The sequence below is a fragment of the Sphaeramia orbicularis genome, chromosome 8 (genome assembly GCF_902148855.1).
Source record: "Sphaeramia orbicularis chromosome 8, fSphaOr1.1, whole genome shotgun sequence".
Lineage (NCBI taxonomy): Eukaryota > Metazoa > Chordata > Actinopteri > Kurtiformes > Apogonidae > Sphaeramia > Sphaeramia orbicularis.
In genome coordinates this window covers 42,382,435-42,410,135 of record NC_043964.1, presented here as the reverse complement: position 1 = coordinate 42,410,135, position 27,701 = coordinate 42,382,435, and the positions used below count along the sequence as shown (strand labels likewise).

Here is a 27,701-nt window from a genome sequence, read left to right as displayed (position 1 = left end):
TGTATCAGCATCAGTTTATCCTTTAAGAAATGTCATTGCTGAATAATATTCAGTGAGTGTATTGCGGGATGTGTGACTTTGTTTTTGCAAAATCATTTAACAGTGAAGGCCACAATTTAGTTATCGCCATGACAACAAAAGCCTCTCTGCAACTGAACAGCTATCTAGTGATAGGAGTGTGGGGGCGAGTATCAGCTACTAACACCATGTCAATTTATAGTCCTCTCTACTTTTTCTTATACAGAGTTCATCACAGATCAAAGTGGTGTATGACAGTAAAATGATTGAAGTGCAGTCAGCTCAGTACTGCCTTAGTGTGAGTGTGTGGTTTGGTGGAACAGTGTGTATGATGGACTGGGAAAATTATAGTTTCTTTATATGCAATAGGTGCTGTTCTTGATAAAGTTGACTGTGTTCATGCAAGTATAATGAAAGTATGCACAATAGCACAGTGTGAAGAGAAAGTATTTAGAGCCTTGTTTGGATGATGGAGAAGCTGCATTAGTGTCAACATATGCTATTTGTGCTTGGACCTGAGCTAAATCCATCAGTCTCCAAGTTTTATTGGATACACATAGAGAAAGAGACTAACGGTGAGAGAGAAAGACACATAGTGCTTCTGACTGCTCAGGTGGGAGCAGATATTTGTCAACTTAATTTGACAATTATTTCACTCAGACAATTCCTCAGAGGCCAGTGAAGCACAGAAATTAAGTCTGTCTGAGCATGAGTGGAGAGTTCCAATGCGAACTTTCTTTCATATCACGATGTCACTCATGTTAGGACTTTGCTTTTTTAAAAACCACTTCCTGTGCATCCCCCCACTCCTACTCTCACACACAACTTATGCATATTATTATGTGCACTGCAGGACTATACTTTTATACAAATGCAATGCAAACATTTTGATCTAGTATGGATTATGTAAGTAGCCTCACCTTTATTTTTTTCTGCTGACATTTTCTGCTACCTCAGAATTAGTGTGGGCGTCAGGCTAAATATATCTGTGAACATTTTCCATTGAACTGAACTATGTCACAGCATCAATCTGTTCACATTATTATAGACTCCCAAGGACTACTCTTTTAAAGAGACATGCAAAATCATAGACTGTAACATTTTTTTTCTGCTTGGTAACAGTTCCTCAAAAATAGTCCTGCATTTAGCCCACTATGTAAAAAGACTTCATGTTGAGAATCCAGGTTATACACTCAGCCTACAACATATATTCATCAAAACTATTATGTATTAATAATATCCAGTCTTGTAAGAAAGTACTCAAGTTAGTTAAATTACCACTGAGGTTATATAGTCGGCACTACTTTTAGTGCTTTTAAAAAGTTTGTTTCCGGGAAAAGAAATTAGATAAAGTAGGAAGAGGGCGGAGGAAGACAACGGTGAGTGTTTGTATGAGCCGCAGTAGTCGCTCATTCTGGTGTTGCGTTCAGGTGCTCCTCACCCCTCCGAGGTGAAAACTCCCAAACGGGATGTGATGGATTATATCCGATCAGTAGGAGCTTGTATTGATGCGTAAAGTGAATAAAATCTGCAATCGCCGGTTCGACTTTAGAGGTTAGAGGTTAAAAGGAAGGGACCGACAAACGGTAAGAAGTCAGTAACTTTTTTCAAAAGAATCACAGTTAGTTTGTCTCGGCTTTTATACTTGGTATTTGTCTTTAGTGCCAGAGTTAACTTTTTTGTTGCTGCTGCGGTAAATGCCATTATTTGAATGTGTATAAAGTTACAGCAAAAAGAACTTTTGCATCTTTTTAAAAAGTTAAACGCTCAAAATAGAATAATTCATATCTGAAACATTTTATGAATTGTGGATGTGAGTTGTGTTTGTTTTGCTAAAACAAGATCTTCTTGACTCTTGAAAGCTACTCCTTAAAAGACCTTCAACAAGTTTTCTCTTTTTTTTCTGCACATAACCATTCTAAAGTTATTCATCACCATTTATTATAACATTATCTGCTGCGTGTTGCACCTTTGAGTGAAAAGCAGGTATTCTACATTTAATTTACTGATCATGAAAGCTCTGAGTGAACTCAAATGTCAAAACAGAAAACTGAAGAAGAGGTGGTTTTTCTGTAAATTATGTCATTAACTGCAAGTAGAAACACGTTTCTAAAACTACTACCATTTGTCAAACTACATGGGGTTTACTCGAAGAAAATTGCTGCCGTGTCGGAGAAATAAAAAATGATCGGTATCTTGTTATAACAAAAAATATTTACGTTATAACGTGAAGGACACTGATTGGTCAATAATGTCACATGACCTCCATCTATTGCCTCTGGAGTTAGCTTCCAGAGGGTTCAGCGTAGTTAATGGAGTTTTGTTAGTAAAAGTTTAAAATCATGTCTGGATCATGAAGTGAATTATATCAGAGACCTGTTGCTAAAGTAAATCCCTGGTACTTCCAGATCCTAATGTTACATCTCGTTTTTCATCCTGTTCAAGCTAATATATCTTAAAATTATTGTCAATGTGATCAAACTAGTCACAGTATCATCCACCCATTTCCACTGCCTAACATCTCACCATGTATCAAATAGCTGTTAACCTAAATGATCTATATTCTTCTATTTAGTTGTTGTCCACACATTGTTATCTTAAGTATAAGTTTCAAAATTTTTATCATATTATAGTATAACATGGAAGTTTTTATACTATAATATGAAACTTTTCTTGCTATAACATAATACTAATCCATTTTTATTTTTCCAAAATGGCAGCAATATATTTTCATATAGCTACTTATGAATCAGTGTTGCAGGAAATAATGGTGCTTCCACATTCACTAAACAGCTGCTGAATGTACAAATAAAACATATGAGATACTGCTGAAAAGCTGAGAAACTGTATTTTATCTGAATTATTTAAATGTATTGATAAAATTAGTGGTTCAAAAGTTATTGTACATTGTAGATCAGTAGATCCTTTTGGCGACTGTTAGAGTCTTTGAGGGTTATAATAGGTGTAGAAATATAAGCAATTTAAGACATTGCTACGAGGGCTGTTCAATAAGTTCATGGCCTCACCCAGAAATACTGGTTGTTATAATACAGGATGTTACATTCTTTCGTGATGGGATAGTGATGCTTGAACATCGATGGACCGAGTGCATTGCTGTAAATGGAGATTATGTTGAAAAATAAAATATAAATTATCAGTCTGTGTTGTTCTGTTCTGGGTGAGGCCATGAACTTATTGAACAGCCCTCGTATATTGCAAATACTGTGTGTATCATCTACTGTCAGTGTGTAGGCCAGAGTACTGATATTATAATAAAACAACCAATTTTACCACAACCTGAGATATAGCAGATACAGGCCTGTACAGATATGCACCCAAACCACAACTGAAACTCTACTGAATGTCTGCTCATATGTGAGCACACAGCAGTAAGTGTAAGAGCCTTACAGATAAGTGCTATTCTCCCAGCTGCTACAACACAGATCAAAAGCCCATTTTCTTGTCCTCCCAGGTGTTTTGCCTTGTCTTATCTATGTACTGCCTCAGACAAGTCAAACACTAAGGCTAATCTGCTCTCTCATCTGTCTCATCAGCATTTTCCACACTTGATGTAAGACATAATAAACAAACAGTGGATAACTGTACCAATAACAGTGCCTTGTATACCCCTATCCACACCTATAGACAGTGCAGGTACTCTCTGAGCCAGTGAGGCACACACCCACGGAGGTAGCAGATATGGTCATGATGTGTTGTGAAAAATGTGGTGTCATTGTGACCAGAGCATTCATCTTTAGATACCACCAGCTCGGGGAGTATTTGCTTACACACAAGAACAGAAACTATTCAGCCAACCCAGGACATGACCTAATAGAAATAAATAAATACGTAAAAGACACTGAAATGTGAAGCACAAATTGTGAAAGTGGTGGTGAGTGAGAGAGACAACAGGGATAATAGAGTTTGAGTACCCCTTTTTTGCAAAGATGCTCTTCAGATCTCAATACTCGTAGTGTGATGTAAACTGAAGTGACGAGAAAATTGCCCTAAACTGTAGGACTTGAAAAGAGACAGAAAGGAAAGAGGGAGAAGAGAACAAAGACTGTGACAAATGATAGGCATGGCTTACTGACTGCAGAGGAAAAGGGGGTTGGGGAGGTTATGCCAGACTCAATTTTGCTGCAAGTTTTTTAGGATAAATTGTAAGACAGATTTCCAAGTACAAAGTGACTGATTGTAAAGTAAAAAGGCAATGGGACTGATAATGAACCATCATTACAGTACTGGTAATGATGCATTTTTATCTTGAAGTTGATGATACGAAGAGGTTACAAGAAGTGAATTTTGGCTCTTCTATGTGAGATTGCATTTCTTTTCTATAGTTAATTAGATTGATGGGTCGCCTGCTTTTGTTCGCCCAGACTCTATTCAGAGTGAATAAACCGGTGTGACACAAAAGTGGGGAAAGAAGAACAAAAGCGCGAATAGTAAGAGGCACAGAAATAATGCTTCAAGGCATTTTTCATCAAATGTGTGCAGACATTGTAACTTTTATCCATTTATCCACACACGCAACATCACGACTAAGCTCAGCCTATATTCAGCCTTCAAGTCAGCAGAAAATTGCCTTTGCTGTACAGGAATCTGACTGTGTATATTCTGATTTTTTCTCTCTTCTCACTTCACTCTCTTTTCTTACACAAATTCAGGTTTCTAATGATACCTTTCCTCATGCTGTTCTTCTTCACTTCTCTCTTTCAGTACCGCTTTTTGCATCTTCCCTCTAAGTTCCTGCTCTTCCTAATCGATTAGACTCCTCTCCTCTCCTCTCCTCTCCTCTCCTCTCCTCTCCTCTCCTCTCCTCTCCTCTCCTCTCCTCTCCTCTCCTCTCCTCTCCTCTCCTCTCCTCTCCTCTCCTCTCCTGTCATGTCTACATCCATGAAGAACCCACCCCAGCGTCGCCGCTCTCTAGGTCCTGTCTCACCCAAGCGCATCTATAGAAACCTCTCCGTTAGACTGAGGGGTAGGGAGTCATCTGTTGCCGGGGAAACAGACATGCCCAAACACCTGAGCAAGACTGCAGATACTGTAAGTTATATGGGTGTACTTTTCAGAACAGTTTCAGAAAGACAGACTTTGACCGTTCTGTGCATCACATATCTGATAGATGCCTAAATCTGTCACACAAAACTATTTAATTGTTCAATATCTTCAGCAAATTTCCAATAGATTTATGATAAATAATGATCAACCAGAGTTAACCACTTCAAACCTCCCAGTTCAGTTCTCTCCAGCAGAAATATTGTATTTTTAGGAAAAAAAATTGAACAGTTACAAAATATTATACGAGGAAAATTGAGTTACAGCATTTGAAAAAGTAAGTTGGAATAGTAGTGCTACTAATTATGTTCTGTACTTATTTACTCTGTCTAGTTAAGGACACCCTAGAGGAACAAAACACTTCTGAGCTCCGTAATTTTATTACTTAAAAAAGCAGTTGTCAAAGTCGGGTCAGATTTCACTTACTTATTTGACTCACATCACACACAAGGCACTGATGTGTTTCGGCAAAGAGCTTTCATCTGAATGTTTGAGCAGCCAAGTAAAAAGGTGAAATGTGACTTGAGTCAGAAATTTGAGATGTTTTAGTGTTTTTTCTTTTTCTAGACTGTCGGTCTGCTGATTGTTGATTTTTTCATTGAGGCACAACCTACTCACTTAGTATTACAGCTCCAATTCCAAAACAATTGGGATGCTGTGAAAAATATGGATTGCTGAACAGATATATTCTGTATCAGACAAGAAAGGGAGAATATTCTTCTCCCAAAATTCCAAAAAACTGATCTCCTCATTTCTCAGATGTTTATGGACTCTATGGACTGTCTCATGTGGAAGAAGAGGGGATGCTACACTGTGGTAAACATGGCCTTATCACGTTTTGGAGACATATTGCTGCCATTAAATTCATAATCACCTTAACTCAGTTTAAGCATTTGATATAGAATACAATATAATACGATACACGGGGGTTGCTTGGAGCCTATCCCAGCTACATGGGGGCGAAGGCGGGGTACACCCTGGGTGAGTCACCAGTTTATCACAGGGCTGACAAACAAACAATCACTCTCACACCTATGGGCAATTTAGATTAACCAATTAACCTATCAGTGCATGTCTTTGGATGGTGGGAGGAAGCCGGAGTATCTGGAGAGAACCCATGCAGACACGGGGAGAATATGCAAACTCCACACAGAAAGGTCCCACCCCCATCGACTGGTGTTGGAATCGAACCCAGGACCTTCTTGCTGTGAGGCACGAGTGCTAACCACTGAACCACCGTGTTGCTCAGAGGCTAAAGCGGGTTCAGAAAATGAATGAATGAACAATACAATACAATAGGGTTTATTTTCTTTGCAAAACATGAGTCGCACAAGGTTTTGTTTACATCTCAGTAAAGTGCACTGTATAAAACAAACAGTTAACAATATCTAAATATGTTTTCTACATTTTACTTTCAATAAAATATACGCTTATGAGATTCACAAATCCTTGCTTCTGTGATTCTGTGTTGATTTACCTTTTACAGACTTTTATGGAATTGGGTTGTACTTTTTGTCAGTTGCTGGTTACTTTAACTAACTTCCACCATAGTAACAAAGATTAGTCAGTCTTTTTCTATAAAATCATCCAGTGTACATTAGACTAGTTTAGACTGGTGGAGAGCCTCATTGCAGTCTAAAATACATTTATTAAACCTGTTCCAGCTCAGAAGACACTGAAATGCTCTCTCTGTTTTTTCCTTGTATTTAAAATGATCAGATCTTTCTTTGACATCACATGCTGACTCTGTATTAGTTATCTCAGGCTAGGCTGCTTCTCTGATTTATGGTTTGATTAATGTGTCCTGTTCCACTGTCTCATCTACTGTCTTTTTCTCACTGCAGCTCTACCTCATAAAACAAATCTCTCTTTTAATATCTTTTGAACCCTCTTCCTCTGGCTTCTTCGCTCAGCCGCCTACACCTTTGGCCTTACACCTTCTCCATTGCTCCCCCATTAGTACAAGACCCTGTGGGAGGCCGTGGAAAATGAGGACACTTTGGCTGTACAAAGTCTCCTGTCCAGAGACCGTACGAACTGTGTGGGAGGAGGAGGAGGAGGAGGAGGAGGAGGAGGAGGAAGAGGAGGAAGAGCTGGAGGAGCAGGAAGCATGTGGGAGAAAGGAGAGAAGAAAGAGAAGGACTGGGAGGCAGAAAGAGAGAAAGGGGTGAACAGGGTCAGCGAACAGGGCCTGGTCCCCCTTGATGTGGCCGCCCTTACCCACAATTCCCCTCTGCTCCATGTGTTGACAAAGGCAGGAGCAAGACATAACCCTGTTTGTGAGTCTTATGTTCTAAATGTCACTTTATGTAAAATGTAGATTTAGCATGACAGTAATGTAATGTGCAAAATAGATTTGGGCAACTGCACATAAACTGAATTTGCTTCAGTTAATATTCAGTCCAGAGGCAAGGCTAGACTTTAATGTAATGCAAATATATTCCACAGTTCAATCCTTTTTTCTGTCTTTTTCGACTGTATTTATTCCCAGTGTGCCGACCAGTAGAATGGGAGCTCAAGCTGGATGCCCTGGTGTCGCTAGCGAATAAACGAGTGGAAGAGAGGAAGAAGGAGTTGATAAGGAAGGCAGGGGTGGGACCACAGGCGCAGGCTGACATCCACAGACATGTCCGCCTGTGGAGCCTCAGGCTGCAATTATACTGCCGGATGAGAGAGAACTTCCAAAACACAGGTCAGTGGTCTTGGGTCAGCTCATGGCATTTCTTGAGCCATCAGCTGCGTCACAGCTGTGTGTCCTTTCAGTCCTGACATATAAATTCTACTATTCATGCAATTTTAAAAGTTCCTACTCCTCAGTCTGTGCTCCAGTTATTATAGTTTTCATCAGTGTCTGTCAGTTTGATTTTTGATTTCAGTTTAGTAATTTAACCCATAAAGACCCAGTACTATTTTTGTGGCAGTTCCCAAATGATTTTTTTCTCTCTTTTTAACCTTTCTTAACTGATTTATCACCATTTATTATACATTATCCTCTGTATTTTGCATTTTTTTCCTGTGAATATCAGGTATTTTCCTTTATTTAATTTATTGACCATATAGATGTTCACAAAAGCTCAGATTAAAGTTCATTGTTATTATATCAGAAACAAAGACAACTGAAGAAAAAGTGACTTTTTCAACAATATCTAATATTAACTGAACATAAACCAAGTGTCTCCATCCGCTGTCCTTTATCAAACTCCATGGGTTTTACTGGTAAATCAATGTTGTAAACATGACGGTGTTTCCACAGTAACTACAGAGCCTCTGAATATCCAAATGAGTCATATCTGATGACCATGAAGAGATGACAAACTGTATTTTACACCAATTATTTACATGTATTAATAGGATCAGTGAATCAGTGGTAATTAAACATTTTAGATCAGTAGATGTTTTGGTCTCCAGCGACTGTTTGGGTCTTTGTGGGTTAAGTCAAGTAATTTTACAAACCATTTCCAGAAAAATTGCCATATTTTCTAAAATGCGACAAAAATAAGATCTGTGGCTCGTAAATTTACTAGAACCTTCATTTAACTGGCAAAACGACAAAGGATTTGACTACTTTCATTTTCATTAAATTTTTCTAAATATACACAAACCAGTTTCTTGCAGGATTCTCAAAACGTTGATACAAACAAAAGTGAATAGAATTTAAAGAAAAACTGTTGTAAAGGGATCAGGACTGGGTATAAATGGAGCATCCACCAAAGTTATTATTTGAGAAAATGTCCCAAATTTCTCTTAACATTCAGTTTGTAGTTTTATCTGGAAGAAAGTTCAGTTTTTAGTTTCAGTTCTACTCGTCCAAGTGTACTGAATAAAGCACTGATCTATTGAAGTTGAGAAAGGTAGTATGAAAGAATGCAGGACTTAAAATGAGAATTATGATATTCATTAAAGTTGCTATGTGTATACTATATTGACTGAACATTAGTATCAGTGTATAAAATGTAATTTACTAGTAGCTGTGGTTTAGAATTATCCACTGTGTTATATTTCAGATTTCTTTGTAAATTTGTTTGATTGGATTTGTGCTCAGTTGGAGATATAGGTGACTGACGTGGATGTATGTAATGCAGTGGGCTGAAAGTTAAACTACATACAGAATATATGAGGAATATTTGCTTCACACAAAATGGGGGTTGAATGGGGGTTTACTGAAGTAAAATCAACTGATAGAACATAACTTTGGTGTTGGCATTAGCTATCATATTGTAATATTAAATACCAAGCATCAGCATTGGCCCACAATTTTGCAGCTGGTGCATCTGTGGTTTAAAACCACTTCATTCTCATTTACTATGAAACATTGGTGGAAATTTAATAACAGATTGTGTGTTTTGGTTTTCATTTCATTTGTATGTGCATGAAAAACTTTTGTTTTCATTTTTAATATCAGTTGACAGCTGTCGTTTTACTTTTAGTTGGTGTTATCCATGACATGCCTGCTCTACTCTTATATTTCCCTCTCCAAACTTTGGTTTCTACTACACTTTACAAAGCCCCAAGACCACAGTGATCACGTATTCAGCCCAGTGTCTTACTTGAGTTCTTCTGCTTTACTGTCCAGACTTTTGGAACTCAGAACTGGCCTCTAGAAAGTCTCTCTCCCTTGTTTTCACTCATCCAAAACTCAACAGACTGCTTTGTCATCCACCTTTCCAAACTCTCCCATGCCCTACAGTCCCTCCACCGGCTCCCGGTAGCAGCTAATACCACATTCACAACCTTTGAGGTGGTGGGTATATGCTTAGAGGTCGACACATATAAATACCTCTGAGCCTTTGGAAAAACCTGCGTTCAGCACAAATACTCTTCTCTGTTCAAGTGATGCTTCTTACTATCATGTTGTTTTTCTTACCTGATGATGGCTCCTTTGGATTACTTTTAATTAGCTCTCACTTCATTGAAATTAAGTTTGCTCTAATTATAGATCAAGGTAAGGTGTCAGTGATTTTTTCTCTACATTAAACCTTTCATTTATTATCATTCTATCTGCCACATTTTTCTGTGAAAAGCAGGTATTTTCCTGTTTTTGATTCAGTGATCATGTAGACAATCTTTAAAGCTCACAGTAAATTCAAAGGTTGTATCAAAATAGTGAAAACTGAGGGAGAAGCAACATTTTTTCAGCAAAATAGCTTATTAACTCAACATGAAAATATTTATTTATTTATTTTGTTCATGGTTGTGCATTTCATCAGTAAACGTTCAATAATCATCAAGTAAACAAACATGTACACACCCATGCTCAAAAAGGAGCAGGATGAAGAAAATGTTATATTTCCTGCCCCCTTCTAAATAATAATAACCTTAATGGTTAGCCATACACAAGTAGCTATAAAATCATACTGTATAAAGTCAGACAAACCAACTAAATACATCCAAGATAGGGCCAAATGAATACAAAACCAAGTGCAAAAGTACATGTCCAGAAAGTACAAAACATAGGTAAATATAAGCCTGATGAAATGATGCAAAAACATTTTACCAGTCCAAAATAAGTAAATAAATATGTCACAAGATACGAAACAAATACGAAGCCAAATGTAAAACTTATAACTGTTCATATAATCTCATTGTTCGTTCTTTATACACTTTTTTCAGTCGGAATATGTTTTTACAGTCCTTCAGCTCATTATAAAGAGAATTCCAGAGTTTAACACCAACCACTGATACACACATCTGCTTCAAAGTTGTCAAATATGTGTCTATAACCACTGCCATTTGTCAAACTACATGGGTTTTACTGGTAAATCAATGCTGCAGAAAATAATGGTGTTACAGTGTTCAATATGAAGCCTCTGAAAGTCTAAATTATCTAAAAGTATTGGTAGGATTAGTGGTTGAAATGTTATTTACTACACTACATTATTATACATTTATAAGTTACATACATTTTAGATCTGTAGGTGCTTTTTGGTTGCCGTTGGGTTAGGTCTTTAAAGGTTAACATGTCAAATATAAATGCACGTTTTTCAGATTGATGATTTAATCTGTTCATCCCTGAGTCCACTTTACAGGGAAAAACTCTGAAGTTCCTTTTGGCGCTATTGTCTATAACATGTAACAGTAAATTCCTTTTGTTGTAGGCTTGTACTGAGGCTAAAATAACACAGAGATGTTGCTGTGGTGTCTAACGCCTCTGTACTTATGTGTGCAAATTCTAAGAAATCATGTTGTAGCTTTCTTCTGCAACTCAGAATGAACTAGAGGTTGTTCTGTTTCACCCAGAGCTTCCTGATCCTCCCACTCATGTGTCCATACTGGTGACCAGCACGTCGTCTCTGCTTGTGGTGATCAAAGAGCCGGACAGTCATTCCATGGGCCTCATCACCCGCTACAGAGGTACGTACAGAGAAAAAGTGTACTGTTAATGAAAGGATGGACAGATGGACAGGCGTCGTAAGGGATGAGATCAAAACATCAGTGGATTAAAGGGGTATTTGAGACGTTCCTGTCATCCAGTAACAGTTTGGCCTCATAATTGTATTATTACCGCCACCAGGATGTATTGTAATCACTTTGCTTTGTGTGCGTGCATGTGTGCGTGTGTGTTTGTTTGTTTGTTAGCAAGATAACTCAAAAAGTTATGGACGGATTTTCATGAAATTTTCAGGAAATGTTGATACTGGCACAAGGAAGAAATGATTACATTTTGGTGGTGCTCGGGGGGGGGATATCTGTCTTAGCAGAGGTCTGCGCTCTTTGAGTGCTTTTCTTGTTTTTCATGTTTTTATCGTTCTGTCAGGATAACCCTCTATAAATAAACACAACTTTTTTAATGTCAGATATATTTTACTTTATTTATGTTTTACATTCATTAACAAACATTCAGAATAAAATCTAATTACAGGTCAAACTTTAAGAGCGTGTCAACCAGAATTGTGTTTATAAAACTTCTTGAAATTCCAGAGCATCAGTTGAACTTTATTCAAATTTACGTATACATCTAAGTTTCTGTAGAAAACAAGTATTTCTGTAACTTTCTGAAAATGGTCTCAGTGGAACTGTAGTCTATTTTGTAGCTGATGAAGTGTACATTAACAGGTGTAAGATGTAGCCATACAATAAGAACTGACAAAAAACACCTGATTTTAATGTGTTTTTACATAATTGTGGAACTTTCTGAGGTTTTTGTTATATCATTGTTTATAATTCTAATGTAAGATGATTATTGTGCATTAAGGATATGTTGAAATTGAATGCATATATTCATTAAAAAAGAAATAGTTAGAGAAGATATGAACTGGGAACGACCCATTTACCGTTTTTGTACAATACTCTAAATTTTGCTCAATGTTTAGGCTAATAAAAACTATAACTCCATATTTATGTTGTTAGTTTGTCTTTTCTGTTCTTGCTTCTTAGCTTTACAACTGCACAAATGTAACACTGTGCATCCAAGGGCAGATTAAGCCCAGGTACACTAAGATCCCAAAACGATAAACACTTAAATCTTTAGTTGTCCCTCTATAGAGCTTTAGAGTAAAGCCAGAGAATAATGTGTCAGTGAGTTTGCTTTGTGTTTACAGTGGAGTGGAGCACCTCAGAAAGCTTCAAACGTATCCTTGGCTCAGCCCAAGTTACAGAGACCAAGAACCCGTCCTATAGTATCAAGGGACTCACAGCAGTAAGACATGCAGATGCAAACACAGACACACACACAGACAGACATGAGGACATTTAGTTACTAACCACAAACTCATATTTAGACATGCAAACACATATTGAAATGGTTTTATGGAAACCAATTCATGCATACAATACCCATATAGAGACATGAAAAAAAGAACACACTCTGCTTTGCATCCAATGGTTTTGTGTATCAGAACATGCAATAAAAAAAATCTTGTCTTTTCTAGGTTCAAAAATTATTGAAATCTAACCTCAATTTTAAAACAACAGACAAAGGATTCAAGTGTTTTATTATCTATACACCAAAATTAAGCCAAAAGGGGGAAGCAGTCCCAGGTAAAGTTACCCTTACTGTTCTTACTGCCTTTCTAGGAATTAAGAGGCTAAATAGCAGCCAGGCCCTGCCAAGCAAATGCCTTGATTTATCAATCATCAACAAGTGTGACGACCTCAATAAAAGCAGAAGTTTTAGCATTTTAATGGCCTTTATGTCTATTTTAACACAATCCCAAGGAGAAAAGGCATCAGCGATGAAGCAACTGTTGTTGCTTATCAATCTGGATAGGGTCCTAGGGGCATTTCCAAACAATAAGAAGTGCAGGATTCGTGAGCAAGAAAGATTATTCACAAGTGGAAGACATTCAAGACAGTTGCCAGTCTCCCCAGGAGTGGATGTCTCAGCAAATTCACCTCAAGGTCAGACAGAAGAACTCAGTTAGCATGTTAAATGTTAAAGTTCATGACAGTAGAACAAGAAAAAAAAGCTGTACAAGTATGATTTATTCAGTCTTGTTTAGAAGCTTTGCAGGGAAAAAGCCAAGACCAAAGTGGAGATGTTTGGCCATAATGCACCATGCCACATTGGTGGAAAGGTGATGATTTTGGGCTTTTTTTTTTTTTTTTTTTTTTTTCCAGCCACACACCTGGGCAGGTGGAAATCATCAAGTCAACCATGAACCCCTCTGTATACCAGATTACCACACAGCCAAATGTGGGGCCATTTGTTTAACAGCAAAAGCTTGGCTGAAATTGGGTCATGCAATAAAACAATGATCCATATTAACCACATAAGCAAATCTACAGTACAGACCCTAACCTGACTGAAATGCTGTGGTGGGACCATGAAAGAGCTGTCAGGAAAAAAATGCCCATAAACCTCAATGAGCTGAAGCAACACTGAAAGAAGAGTGGGCCAAAATTCCAACACAGTGATGTAAGAGACCATTTTAAATAAATAAATAATGGTAACGGTTTAGTGTGTGTTGTTTTATTCCTGAGGTTAGATTGAAAGGAAAAAGAACATTTTTTTTATTTATTGTCTTGTACATGAAAACATAGAATTCAAAGCGAGTGTACTTTCTTTTGCACATGACCTCATCATCTCATGTGCTGAACCACGTTAGAAGCACTTTTTCCTATCATCTACTTTTCTCACAGATGAATTAATAATCAGAGGAATACTTGATTTCTTTGTTCTCCTACAGACCATTCATTAAGGTTAATGCATGGTGATAATTTGATGTTTGTTCTGCTTCTCCAAATGCAGGGAGTGCATTACTTTGTCAGAGTGAGTGCCTTCAATGTGAAAGGATGGGGCCCGCCTCAGTACTCTTCTCCAGTCAGCGCTGCCCCCTCTAGTGAGTAAACTGAACTGCACACTTTGACAAATATGGACTTAACACTTTGAAAGGGCTGCTGCATTCTTTGACTCTCCATTCCTGTGTAATGAAATTACTTGGCTGACATAAAGCTTGATGTGAAATAAGTGGAATCAGCTCACGGCTGGTAGATGAATGAATTATTAAAACATGGAGAATTAAAGATGTCAAAATGAGTCAATGGGCCTTTTACCCATGCTGCTGTGACTCTGAATGTGGCTCATAATCTTTCTTGCATGCCACCCTCCTTTTCTCACTGAATTTCTCGCTCTTACTTTCCACTTTTTGCTGTGCAGTGAAGAAGAAAGTGTAATTCAATGCTTTTAAATCAGAGAACAGAGGAAAATATAATTATTAATCCAAATGTCACCCCGACAAAGCAATTGTAGTGCTATTAATAATGTTCAACAACATGTTGAGGTTTCACTTAGGGAACACATTAGGCAACAAATCTGTGGCAGCAACAAACTTGTCAAGCCTCCCCTTCCACACTGTTTTATTTCTTTCTTTTCTGTTCTTTAGAACTGAAAACATTAGGGAAAAAATTTCAAATCATCAACAAACTAAAGTTCAGCAAGTCTAACCTCTTACAGTTGAGTGGAAAATCTCCTCTGACTGTCAAAGTTTACAGTGAGACTAAAAAACTAATAGTGGGAAAAAAAACATTTTCAAGGAAAATGTGGAAATAAAATGAAACTATAATGCATTGCAATGCGACATGAAGCAATTTGCACTGCCAATGCAATACCACTTTACTTAAAATAGGTTTTAAAATAATTTTAAGAATAATATAAAGATATGACAATCCCAGTGTGTACCCTGCCTTCACCCATTGGTGGCGGGGATAGACTCCTCCCACTCCTATGACCCTCACGAGGAATAAGCAGTAGAGGAAATGAATGAATGGATGGATGGATAAAAGACATGATATCATTTTAATAAAATGGCTTTGTACAATATGAGTCCTTTAATAATCAATAATGAATAAACCTTAATGGACACTGATTTTATTTTAGAATCATATTTGATGTCATGCATTCCTTCACTGTGCCTTTACCAGCATCCAAAAATCATTACCTGAAAAACTAACCTGAATGAAAAAATAGCACCAAGGGTCCTGCAGTCCAACAGCATATTTAAAGACATTAACTGGCATTCGTTTGACCTTTCAATGTCACTCAAGGTCAAAGGTGATGGCACCAAATGAAAGCCAATATGTGACTTCCCATCTATTGCCAACAGTAATAATATCAATATCTAGGGTTGGTGGTTCGAATCCTGCTCTGTCCTAGTCAGTCCGTTGTGTCCTTGGGCAAGACACTTTACCCACCTTGCCTCCAATGCCGCTCACACTGGTGTGAGAATGTGTATGAATGTTTAGCGGTGGTCGGGGGGGCTGTTGGGGCGAATTGGCAGCCACGCTTCTGTCAGTCTGCCCCAGGGCAACTGTGGCTACAGATGTAGTTTACCACCACCAGAGGGAGAATGTGAGAGCAAATGAATAATGGATCAATAATGTAAAGCACTTTGAGTGACCAAAAAAGCACTATATAAATCTAATCCATTATTATTATTATTATTATTATTATTATTATTATTATTATTATTATTATTATTATTATTATTATTATCTTCAACTGTTTTGAAGTTATAGCACTTTAAAATTTGTCCCATTTTTATCCAATGGGGATTTTTAAAATTTCAAAAATTCATAGAAAATTCAAAGATCTATATTTCTTGCTGGACCTTACCCCAAAGATGTTCCACAACAAATATCAATATAGTTTTGACGAAGAAGATTCTTGAGAAATTGTTTACGGATGGACGGATGGGCAACAGATGGCAGATGGACACCAACTGATACCAATAGTCCAAGGGTTAATTCCTCAAAATGAAAATAAAATTTCTGTGACAAACCAAACTGAAAGATTAAATAAAAATTAAAAAAAATATCAAACATTTCACAGCCACAGTATATCTGTGGATTTTAGCAGCAGATGCAGTTTTAGTAGAATGAATCAGCATTCAGACTCAGTGTCACAGCACACAGATGGTCTCCCATGCAATCACTCTGCCTGCTAATCACCAAGATACGAAAAAGCACTACTCAGGACTTCCAGCAAATGAGTTCTTGATGTCTTGAATGATTTTTCCTAATTGCATAAAGATGAAAATGATGCTTTGCTTATCGCCCTCTCCTCTCATAGGTTGGAGAGAATGCACCGGTGTGAAGTCACAGTTTAGAAACCATGAGGGCCTCGTGAGGAAACTGCTGGAAGATGCCAAAGAACCACATTACAGAGGATACTGCATTGGTAAGAGAAGCGCATGCGACTGCAGTTGGTGCAAATGTCAGAAGGAATTAGAATTCTCAGGAACATCAAGCCTAAACTGTTGTGATGTTTTCAAAGAGGCATATGTCCATGTTCCACAGTCCATATGTAAAACCTGATCCAACATTTCATTCCTCATTTACACTATTTTTTACGGGCAGCTTGAGCCGATTTTTTTCTAACTTCGTTCACAGAGAAAACCATTTCACCACTTTCACCCAGTCAAATAACTCGTGCATGCACTGTGAACGTACTTTGGCAGACAAAGTGATTCTCATCCTGTCTGATCTTCCTCTCTTCCACTCCACAGAGAGCTTGAAGCCCCAGAGTCCCAGCAAGCGCCTGTCTATGTCTCGAGGCATCAAACAACTGTTCCAGTCTGCCACCAAGTTTGTTCGTCTCCTGCAGAGGTAATGCTCCATCTGTCTTACCTGTCCCACTGTGCCTTAAGGGTACAGGGAGTGACGGATTAAAACTGATGCGATTAAAGTGGTGAGAACAACAGAGGACAAGTCCAAACTCTTATCTGTTACAATTATTGAAAAAGAACAGTAGTTACATTAAAGCTGCTGAATGAAACCTCGAGATTAATGAGGAGCTCAGTGGCTGAAATCACTGGACTGTGACAAGTAACAAGTGACTGATAAATGTGTCTCGCTGCCACAGGCGCTCAGCGGACTGCAGTAGGCAGGCCTGGATAAATGGGGTAGCTTCGAAGCCGAATGTGTTTAAATGCATGAATATAAGTCACAGGAATTTGCCACTGTCTTATAATATTCAACCAAAGTTGCTGAAGAAAATACAAGAACATCATTTACATTCATTAACCCATAAAGACCCAGAGCTGCTGTTGTGGTCATTCCCAAATTAATTTTTCTCTATATTTAACCTTTCTTAAGTGATTTATCACCATTCATTGTAATATTATCCTCTGTATTTTGTATTTTTCAGTGAGAATCAGGTATTTTCCTACATTTAATTTCCTGATCATGTAGATGCTCATAAAAGCTGAGGGAAGTTGAGGGTTATTATATCAAAAAGGGAGAAAAAAAGAAGAAAAAGTGACTTTTTCTGCAAAACATGTCATTAGCTTAGTATAAAAATCGGCATCCCCAGCTGCTGTCATTTATCACACTCCATGGGTTTTACTGGTGAATCAATGTTGTAGAAGATGACGGTGTTTACACATTCACTACAGAGGCTTTGAATGTCCAAATGGGTCATGTCTGATGACCATGAAAAGATCACAAACTGTATTTTACCTGAATTATTTCAATGTGATGATAAGATTAGTGGATCACCAGGTATTAAACATTTTAGATCAGTGGAGGATTTTGGTTAAAGGTGGATGTTTAGGTCTTTATGGGTTAAAATTAGTGTAATGTAGTGTACAGACAGTGATAACACCACAATTAGAATATTAACTGATCAGAGAATGTCTTTTGTTTCACTAAAATCTTATACTCTCATGACTTTACTGCATCTTCACTATTGGGAAAATCCACTGGAAGATCAAAAATAATATGTAACTGTAACTCTTGCCATTTTTCAGAAATTTCCCCTGGCAGGAAGAATATTTTAAAGAGTTAGGTGTATATCAGGGGTGTCAAACTCATTTTGGTTCGGGTGCCACATACAGCCCAATATGATTTCAAATGGGCTGGACTAGTAAAATAATTAAAGTAAAAAACAAATAAAATTACATTATGACAATGTTTACATTTCCAAAGTATGATTTAAAAAATGTGAACAACATGAACAACCATGAATAACCTGGAATTTCTCAAGAAAAATTAATAAAATTTGAAAAATATTCATAATATCAATATCAAAATATCATTTACACATGTGTATTGGATCTACAAAGGCACAAAACATTTAGTAACAGGCATAATATTAAAATTGCATTTACTTCACTTAAAATATGTCATGTTATAGGTTATTATGATCCCACCCGCTTGAGAACTAAGATGATTTTAACATCCTTGACCGCTAATATCTTAAATATAATTTTTGCATTTCACAAATTCGGAGGCGAATTGGACCCTTTGACAGGCTGGTTTTGGCCCATGGGCTGTATGTTTGTTTTAGATTGATCTTTCACAACAGGTATTTATTGTTCAGAGCTGGAGTAACCTTTTTATAATCTGTTATTGATTTTCTCTTTATTTTCCTATCTTTTTGGTGTCATAAGGGGTGTGTACTTGGCAGCTGTGTTTTACCACAAAGACAACATCCTGGTAACTGCTGAAGATCAGATCCCACTGGTAGAGATCCAATACTGCTCCACCTCCATCACCACTGATTTCCTTTGGTTTGCCAAGGTGAACTGCCTACTGAATATGGGCATATATGAATTCACAATATTCTGAACATGAGTTTGTTTACATATTCACTAATATTCCACTATAGTTTTTGAATATGTTAACATTCTGAATTTCACAGGCATCTTGTATACAGCACACTCTGATTGGATATTCTGAATGAGAACGCTCTGTCCGTGTGGAGAATTTTCCGTCTAGGACATGTAGGACACTCAGTATTTCTGAGGATTTTTCTGAGGATTTTTTTGGACATGTATACTGCACATACAGAATATGGATCTCATTTGCACGGGTGCTGCTTTTACACTCAGCTGAGGTCCAGACAAACATCTTCAGCATCCATCATGAAAAATCCACCTTTCTGGTCCAAATGAGAAACACACCTACTTGTTAATATTATGAAAAAGAATGTCAAGATTTTTTTGATATATGCAAATATGCAACGGCTGACCTTTTTAAGAAGGTCTTTGAAGGAGAGAAAGTGGAAGGCTATGTTCACATTGTGAAACATCAGTGAAAACTGAAAAAACTGTATGTTCAATTGGGCTGTGAACAGCCGCATCATTCTTCATTTTCATTTGACATCTAAATAGCTTATTAGGAATGTTGTCCTTTTCAGAATAAGGCAAAAACTGATTTTTGTGTACATGTAAATACAGTCATTGTTACATTCACAAGTGTGGACCACAATCTCAAATGGATGAAATTAGTGTTTACTAAGGACAGTTAGGACGGGATATTTGCAATGATGATCAGATCTCCAAAGCTGTTGAAGATGTTACTTCATTGTTAACCCATTTGAAACACACATAGTTTGCATGTAGCTGTAATTGTGTAAACGAAGCTGTTCATTGTTTTATATCTTAATTCAGCAATTGTCCCATATGAAGCCTAAAAGTAGCCCCTTTTTTCTTGCAGTTGTCATGTGCATGGCAACAAGTACCATGGCTCCAGCAGGCCCTTTCGTCAGCTCATTCATCTCCTTCCTCCCTCCTTCAGAACAGGCACAACATTTTACGAGCTGTTTCACAGCTGCAGGTAGGAAGTTAAGCAGCTTACTCTCCATGATAAGAGGCATCGAAATGGGTTAATTGCTATTTTAATTACTTTTTTTACACCTCCTCTTCCACCTACTCTTCTTACTGGTGCCTTGCCTCCCTATCTTAGACTACCTTCCTGTACCCCCAGAACTGCTTTTCATTGCATTAATCCCTAATACGCTCATAATTATTCCACCTCATATTTCCTATTTTAATCTCCCCACACTCTTTTGCATCCAGTCTTCCCTGGGAATAGTGGACTTGGGCCAGGTGTACTATGAGCCTCTAAAAGACAGGCAGGGAAACGTCTTACTAGTGACTCTGAAGGAGTTCCCAAATCCTCCCAGGTGAGTAAAACATTTGTTACAGTCCGTTAATCCCTGTGATATTTCTATTCAGCTCACAGAGAGCACAAAGCGTCAGGCTTTACCCTCTGTCGGCTGTTTGAAGGACAGGCTCGCTACTCACAGGAGGGTGACAAATTAAAGGAAAACTCAACATGAAGCCTCTCAGTAAGGTGTTGGGGCACTATTTGATGTCAGACCAGCTTCAATAAGTCTTAACATTGAATCTTCTGGTTGGTGAACGGGAGGGATGAACACAATTCTTTCTAAAGCTAATCCCTGCTGGTGTTTTGATGATTGGAGTAGGAGAGTTCTGTCTAACACAGTGACATTTCATGCCCTGTGGATGAGAGCATTGTAGACATGTGTAGACAGTGCATCACTCACCTCAGCCCCTTGCATACTTTAAAATCAAGGCCGTATTGTACTGAGCAAGATGTAGATCAAATGTTTGATATGTGTGGGGTAAAAAAGCTCAGGAAACTTTATACTTCAAATAGAATGTTAATTCTTGCATATACACTGACCAGCCATAACACTATGATCATTGACAGGTGTAATGGTGAAAATATGGGTCATTTTGTTACTATGCCACCTTTCATTGGGTGGGATGTGTTAGGAAGCAGGTGAATATTAAATCCTTGAAGTTGATGTGTTGAATTCAGCCAAATGAGCGAGTCCAAGGATCTGAGTGACTTTCACAGACATTGTGATCTCCAAATGAATGGGTCAGAGTATCTCCAAAACTTCAGGTCTTGCTGGGTGGTCCTGGTCTGCAGTGCTTAGAGTCTACCGAAAGTGGTCTAAGAAAGGAAAACCAGATCTCAACCCACTCCAGCATCTGTGGAACCATACCATTATCCCTGCCATCTTAATATTATGTAAGTCCCCCTTTTGTCAACAAAAACAGCACTTACCCAAGGTGTGGACTCTGAAGGTGTGCTGTGGTATCTGACTCCGAGGCATTAACAGGCATTAAGCTTTAGGTCCTGGATGATGCAACATGGGGACTCTATGGATTTGTCCGTCCAACACATCCTGCATATACTTGATTGATTTGTGATCTAGTTGTCCTTCTTTAGACCAAATTTGGAAGGATCTAAGCACTGTAGACCAGGATCATCCAACAAGATCTTCAGTTGCTCTCACCCACTGATTTGTCATCACACTTTGGATCTCACCAAAGTCACTCAGATTGTTACGCTACCTGTTTTCCTGCTTCCAATACTTCAACTGTTAGGGCTAAATATTCACTTGTTGCATAATATATCTAACCTTCTGACATTCACCAATGTAATAAAATAACATTAGCCTCATAACATAATTGCCTAAGTCATATATTTTCCAGGTCATAGCCAATGATGGAAAATGAAGCAGCAGTATTAGGAAAGTAAAGTTACACAGATAGAATAGAATAGAATAGAATAAGCTTTATTGTCATTGCAAAATACCATTGTACAGTGCAATGAAATTTAGGTTTACATTGTGTAAGGTAAAACACACACATTCATTATACAGTCAGGAATAAAAATATAAATATAAAACAGTCAAGTAAAAAGACATTATAAGTATATAAAAAAAGTTTAAAAAGTGTGCGCGCGCACACACACACACAAATGAGTCCAGTGTCAAATATGCATAATATACAGGTGACACTAATGACTAATGTTTTTCAGTAAAGGGGGTAGTACAATGTTCTGAGATATCACAATTTAGCCAAAAATATGACTCAGGCAATTATCCTATGAGGCTAACAATAATCAACATTATTACAACTTCATCTGTCAGTTGTCAAAATATTATGGCTGATCAGTGTACAAACTGCTCATTGACAGTTAATTCACCAGTCATCAGACATGTCCACTATAGCGACATTGATGTATGATGTATGCGTGTCTGATGCAGCGTTTACGTTACATAATGGAAGTGACCGTTCCTTCCAAGTTTTTCATTACATTTTTCACCTTTACATTAACAGTCCTGTACTACTCAAAATGTAATAAAACTGTCATTTTTTTCTTATATCTGTCAGACTGAATTTTAATAATCAGGTATAAGGATGTTCTTCCCTGGCACACATGCAGAACTATACCATCCATACCATGTGTTGGTTGCCGCTGTTACACTACTAGTGCAATGTGATTTTTCTTTGTGGTCACTTCCTGACTGGTCTGCTCTCCTCTAAGCCCTCCTGATCCTCCACTCCACTGGATACCCCTTGCTCGGCTGGAAAAGAACCGCAGCCGAACTCCTCTGTTGCCAGAGCCCACTGCCATGGACATGCTCTATGAGCAGCTCAAGGTCAACCTGAGTTTCTTTTTGTTTGAAAGCAGAGAAAACAGACAAAACCTAATATCAGGGCCATATTGAGCAGCTGCTATGAGCAGCAGTTGTGCACAGTGACTGAGTGTATTGACTTTCCTGACTTCATTATTGAGCTGTTTTTTTTCTCTTCTGTGAAAGTCAAATAACCCTCAGAAATGCAGGAGAATTAATTTAGCAAGTCTAGACCTAATTAGCTTACCAAATTAAAGAGAAAATGAGACACGGTGAATAAATCCTGCCAAACATTAGATCTCATTCACATTTATTAAAATTTCTAACTTCATACCGGTTTTTCTCTATGTCCTCAGGAGAAACTGTCCTTCCACAGACACAGCATTCAGTGGGCTCAGCCTGGTCTCTACGTTGGCATCTTGAAGCTCTGTAGCTCAGTGGAACAGATCAGAGTCCTGGTGCCACAGAGGCTGCCCAACCTGCTCTGTCACACCCGGGTCCGACACAATGCCCACGTGACTAGGTAATGTGAGAAACACTGTGCCATAAGGGACAAAGGCATCATCATTTGTAGCTCACCTACAATTAATTCTGTACACTTTGGAGTTTGGGAGTTTGGAAGGCCATTCATTTATTTTGACTTCACTACCTGACAGAGAAGAATGGACATGGCTTCAGAGTCATGTTTACACCACGGCCAGTGTTCAGAACCTGCTGAGCGGTGAGGATGAGAACCTGATGGAGAGCAGTGGGCTGGTGGAGTTCATCCAGTCTCTGAGAGCAGCTGTCACACATCTCCTAACGAAGCTCAACATCCCCCTCTACAGGGTAAAAACATTTCACAAAAGCAGCCACACAGAAACACCGTCTCCTTTTGAACAATGGCAAAATGAAATTGTTATTGTAATTGTTTTTAGGGCAGAGGTTTTAGAGGTCAGGAAAAATGAAAAAAATAAGAAAAAAGTAGTTGAATGTATAATCTGTTGTCCCTGTGCTGTGCCCATGACCACATGACATTAAATAAAGCTCCAAATGAGACAAAACAAAAACTTTTTGCCCAGAAACTACCAATGCAGTTCCACAATTCTCTAACATTCTCTAAACATTCTCTAAAACTATGAGAAAATATAATGATGACTAATAATGAAAACCAAGCATGTTACATTACTTAATGTTTGTACAAATTAAATTATGGCAAAAATAAATCTCTGACTGAGACTAGGGGTTGTGAAAAGCAAAAGAGAGCAGCAGGCCTTTTTAGCTAGTATTACTGTATATTTTGTTGTATTTGTGGTGTGTTGTGGTTTTATGGATGAAAATTGTGTGAGTTAAGAACTAAAAGTAACTAAAACCCTAAATGCACCACAATTTTCTAACAATTTATTGGACCTGTGTCAAGTGCATTTTCCTTCTGAAGTTGCTGTTTGCTGTTGCTTTGAACACCTTCCCAGGAAGATTTAATTCTATTCCTAAAACTGTATCTGCTCTACTCTTGTACTCTCACAGGCCTACCAGTATGGGGTCTATACCAGGGAGCTGGTGCAGTTTGGAGACAAGCTGTCCATGCTGCTGCTGCTGCCCCCCAGTGAGGACTTCAGCTCCAGCTACTGGCCCCTGGTGGGGACCAAAGAGCCTGGCCTCACCATGCCCCTGCAGATCTTTGAGCTGGGTAAGTGACAGCATAGCCAGAGAAAATCTGTCTCACAGCAGCATTTTTCTCAAGCAGTGCTGAGAAACATCAAATAAACATGAAATAAGGAGAACTAGACTAAACCACTTGAGGTGAGTGCAAAAAAAAGGTAATACATTAGTCCATGAAACTGGTATAACGATGAGAACAAAGTAAAAAAAATGGCCATTTCTTTGGCATACATCACATAACAAAAGATAAATAATTGTGTCTAGCCTTCAAAGGAACTAAAGGGAATGCATTTCAGCCATTGCCTGCTTGGTTGCAAAATGTAACAGGGCACACTGAGGTACAATGTCTGATCCTTTGGCCAACTCTCATCTAATTAGGGCTTTGATCTTCCTTTTCATCCACACTTTTGGATTTGTTTTGATTCTTATTTAAAGCCATCTTTTCTTTTGACCCTTGTATAAAACTCCCTTGCTACAGACACAGTAAAGCGTACTAATGAGTTCTGGGACTTGGTCTGTTGGCTTTGATGTAATGTTGATTTTTCTAAACTCTGGCCCATTACCCAGTTCACTTCTGGACGTATGAGCGGGACTTCCTGTCTAAGTACTGCCAGGCCTGGGTGAGGCTGGAGCTGGACACTCATCTGGCCCAGCAGGCTCTGCGGGAGGCTCTGGACACCAAGGAGGTACAGGAAGCTCGGGAGCGCCTGAACCACATCACGGATCTATCCCATGTAAGATTATGCAAGTTTACTCAGGAAAAGAGAAACTCTGAACCACTTTGAACTCACTGATGTGCAGTTTTGGAAAAAAAAAAACCAAAAAACACATTTGAGTTTCTCCAAGATTAAAGATTTAGTATTTGTTTTTGTTTTTTTTTTTTCACAGTTTCGCTGCCCTCTATAACTCTCTATGCTTCTTCTTCAGCGTCTGGATGTTGTGTGGCGAGATGCCCGTTGGATTATGGACTGTCTACAGTGTGTTCGATCCAAGCAGTGGGTGGGGGCAGTGCCTCTGGGTCTGGTCATGGGAGGAGACCCACCGCCACGTCCTGAAGGTGAGGAAGAGGAAGAGAGGCTGACTGCCAGACTGACATGGCCCCATCGGATACAAGCACAGAGAACCATCACTGGTAAATTCACTGATTCATTTATTCATCCTTTATTTTTGCTCAGAGAGCATACTGGGGTAAAGGCCTCTTTGAAATATGACTGAGTACATGAAACATAATTTAAAAAAGGCAATAAATATAGTAAAAGGCTGTTCAGTTCAAATTCTAAAATAATTACACTCCACAGAATGTAAAATAAATGAGCTAAGACAAGAATAACGGTAAGTAAAATATGATTAAACTTAAAATACCCAGAGGAAAATGTCTGCAAATTGTTCCAAGTTGCATTTGCACAGAAAATAAAACTTTATTTTCTAAACTCACTAAAAACAGATAGCATCTGCTGCATATTAAATATAGTCATTTAAGTATGTATGATAGGAGCCCACATTGAAAGACCAAAAGACAAATGAGATATGTATAAAAACAGTAAGAACCTCATAAATACATAAAATATAGTGTCTATCTCACCTAGCAGAAAGGAAAGGCTGCCGGCTCATAATTAATTCTCACCAGTAATAACTTTTACAGTGTAGTGATGAACAGTGTCCACTGACTAGAGAGTTGCATTAATGATGTGAGTGGTGTTTTCTCTGATAATATTCTAGCAGAGGAAGAAGTACCAAAATCCTGTACATAGAGCAAAATTACACATGCTCCACTACAAATCTTGAATTTAAAATGTTACTTCAATATAAGCACACAAAGTGTTGTTGGCATTTATCTATGTGGAGCTGATTTTGGATGCTTTAGCAGTACATCAACACTATAAAATGCATTATAATTAATGAGCATATTGGATTTTTTTAATGTAAAAAGGAACAAGTAACTTTAAGTCAGTCATTCTGTAAATGTAGTGCTATAAAAGGTAAATGAAAATCACCTGAGTGCATTAAATGACCATGACCATGATTCCATCTATAAAAGCACAGGTGAAAATATCTAAGGGAATATCTGCTGTAATGACTTGTTTCCATTTATGTTGCCATAACACAATGCTTAAAGCTTAATTTTCTCATAATTTTTCATGTAATTTCCCTTCAGAGAGTTTGGTCAGTGTGACTCCTCCAAACGTCGTCACTGCAGAGGTCTCTGCTCCGGCAGGAATCATTGCTAGTGCAGAAGAAGCCCAGCTGGTGTTAATGGAAGGTGTGGCGAAGGGAGGATACCCTGTAGACATCACCTCCCAGTCAAATGTAGACTTGACCAGCCTTGTCGAACCAGAGTTAGTTTGTGCAAGCACTTTAATCGAAGCTGGACTAGAGCCTGCCGCTGCTGGACAGCTGGAGGTGGGGTATACAGCTTTGGATGCACAGGAGTCCTACAGCGGTGATCTCTACAGTGGTGATCAGGACTTTCCCTCCAGCATCACTGAGGTGATCCGACCGATGGAGATGGCAGAGTTGGTGGACATTTTACCCACACTGAGTCTTATTGAGGAGGAAATCCCCAGCGGCCCGTCCACACCGTCTGTAATGGACATGCTTGAGAGCTTCGGACTGGGGATGAGTGAAAGCCACACTTACTTTAACTTACAGAATCCAGATGTAATGAGTGAAGCCGGATGTTCGTCACAGCCTAATGGCAGCAGTGTGACAGAGACTCAGTGTGAGAATGCAGTGTTACAGGGACTAGACATGTCCGCCTGTTGTGCTTCAGGTGGTGACAAACCCACTTTGAGCTGGGATTTTCCTCCAGAAGACACAGAGGGTCTGCAGTTACCCGGCAAGGCAGCATGTTATCCAATAAGGAACCAGGTGGAGTGGGACAAACCCACTAACAGTTCATCCTGATATTAACCCAACCCAAGCCTACATGGAACGTTTCATGTCATTTAATCTGTGGGTGTAGCACAGTCGATTTCTGGATAAACTGTTTGTTTTTAGATGACCTTTTCTTTGAATGGTGATCAATTCCACATGTTCCACTGTGTTAAAATAATGAGAAGAATTATTCCATTATTATTACAGCTGATATAACGATGACATAATACGCTGATTTATGTCATTTGCACATCTCTGGACCTTAACTCTGTCTTTTCTCTGGTCCAGTTTGTTTGAGATGAGAATGAAGAAGCTATAATAGTAGTTTTAATGACTTGAAAATCATTGCTACACTACAGGGCTTGTTGGAAATATTAAATAAACTAAATGCAATATTTTCAGTCAAATTTCAGTAAATAGTAGCATATGTCTGTGTATGTGAAATCTTGTGACACTGTTTAAACAAATTGTTGTATTTTTGACATTTAGA

General features: G+C 38.3%; 1 protein-coding gene across 3 annotated transcripts; it reads left to right on the top strand.

Moving 5' to 3' along the window:
• Positions 1-1,439: 1,439 nt before the first annotated feature.
• LOC115423573 (ankyrin repeat and fibronectin type-III domain-containing protein 1) lies at positions 1,440-27,669 on the top strand. Of its 3 annotated transcripts, none has more exons than XM_030140448.1 (19): positions 1,440-1,604; positions 4,924-5,067; positions 7,040-7,358; positions 7,571-7,771; positions 11,317-11,430; positions 12,618-12,715; positions 14,267-14,357; positions 16,586-16,693; positions 17,022-17,121; positions 18,906-19,035; positions 19,954-20,073; positions 20,316-20,422; positions 22,606-22,720; positions 23,053-23,219; positions 23,353-23,524; positions 24,203-24,365; positions 24,905-25,071; positions 25,265-25,469; positions 26,493-27,669. In XM_030140448.1, the coding sequence occupies exons 2-19, from the start codon at positions 5,035-5,037 to the stop codon at positions 27,239-27,241; spliced, it is 3,159 nt and encodes a 1,052-aa protein (XP_029996308.1). In that variant the 5' UTR covers positions 1,440-1,604; positions 4,924-5,034; the 3' UTR covers positions 27,242-27,669. The 3 variants fall into 3 exon arrangements, with proteins under 3 accessions (XP_029996308.1, XP_029996307.1, XP_029996306.1); XM_030140447.1 differs by having other exon boundaries at positions 4,741-5,067; XM_030140446.1 differs by having other exon boundaries at positions 4,689-5,067.
• The last annotated feature ends 32 nt before the right edge of the window (positions 27,670-27,701 follow it).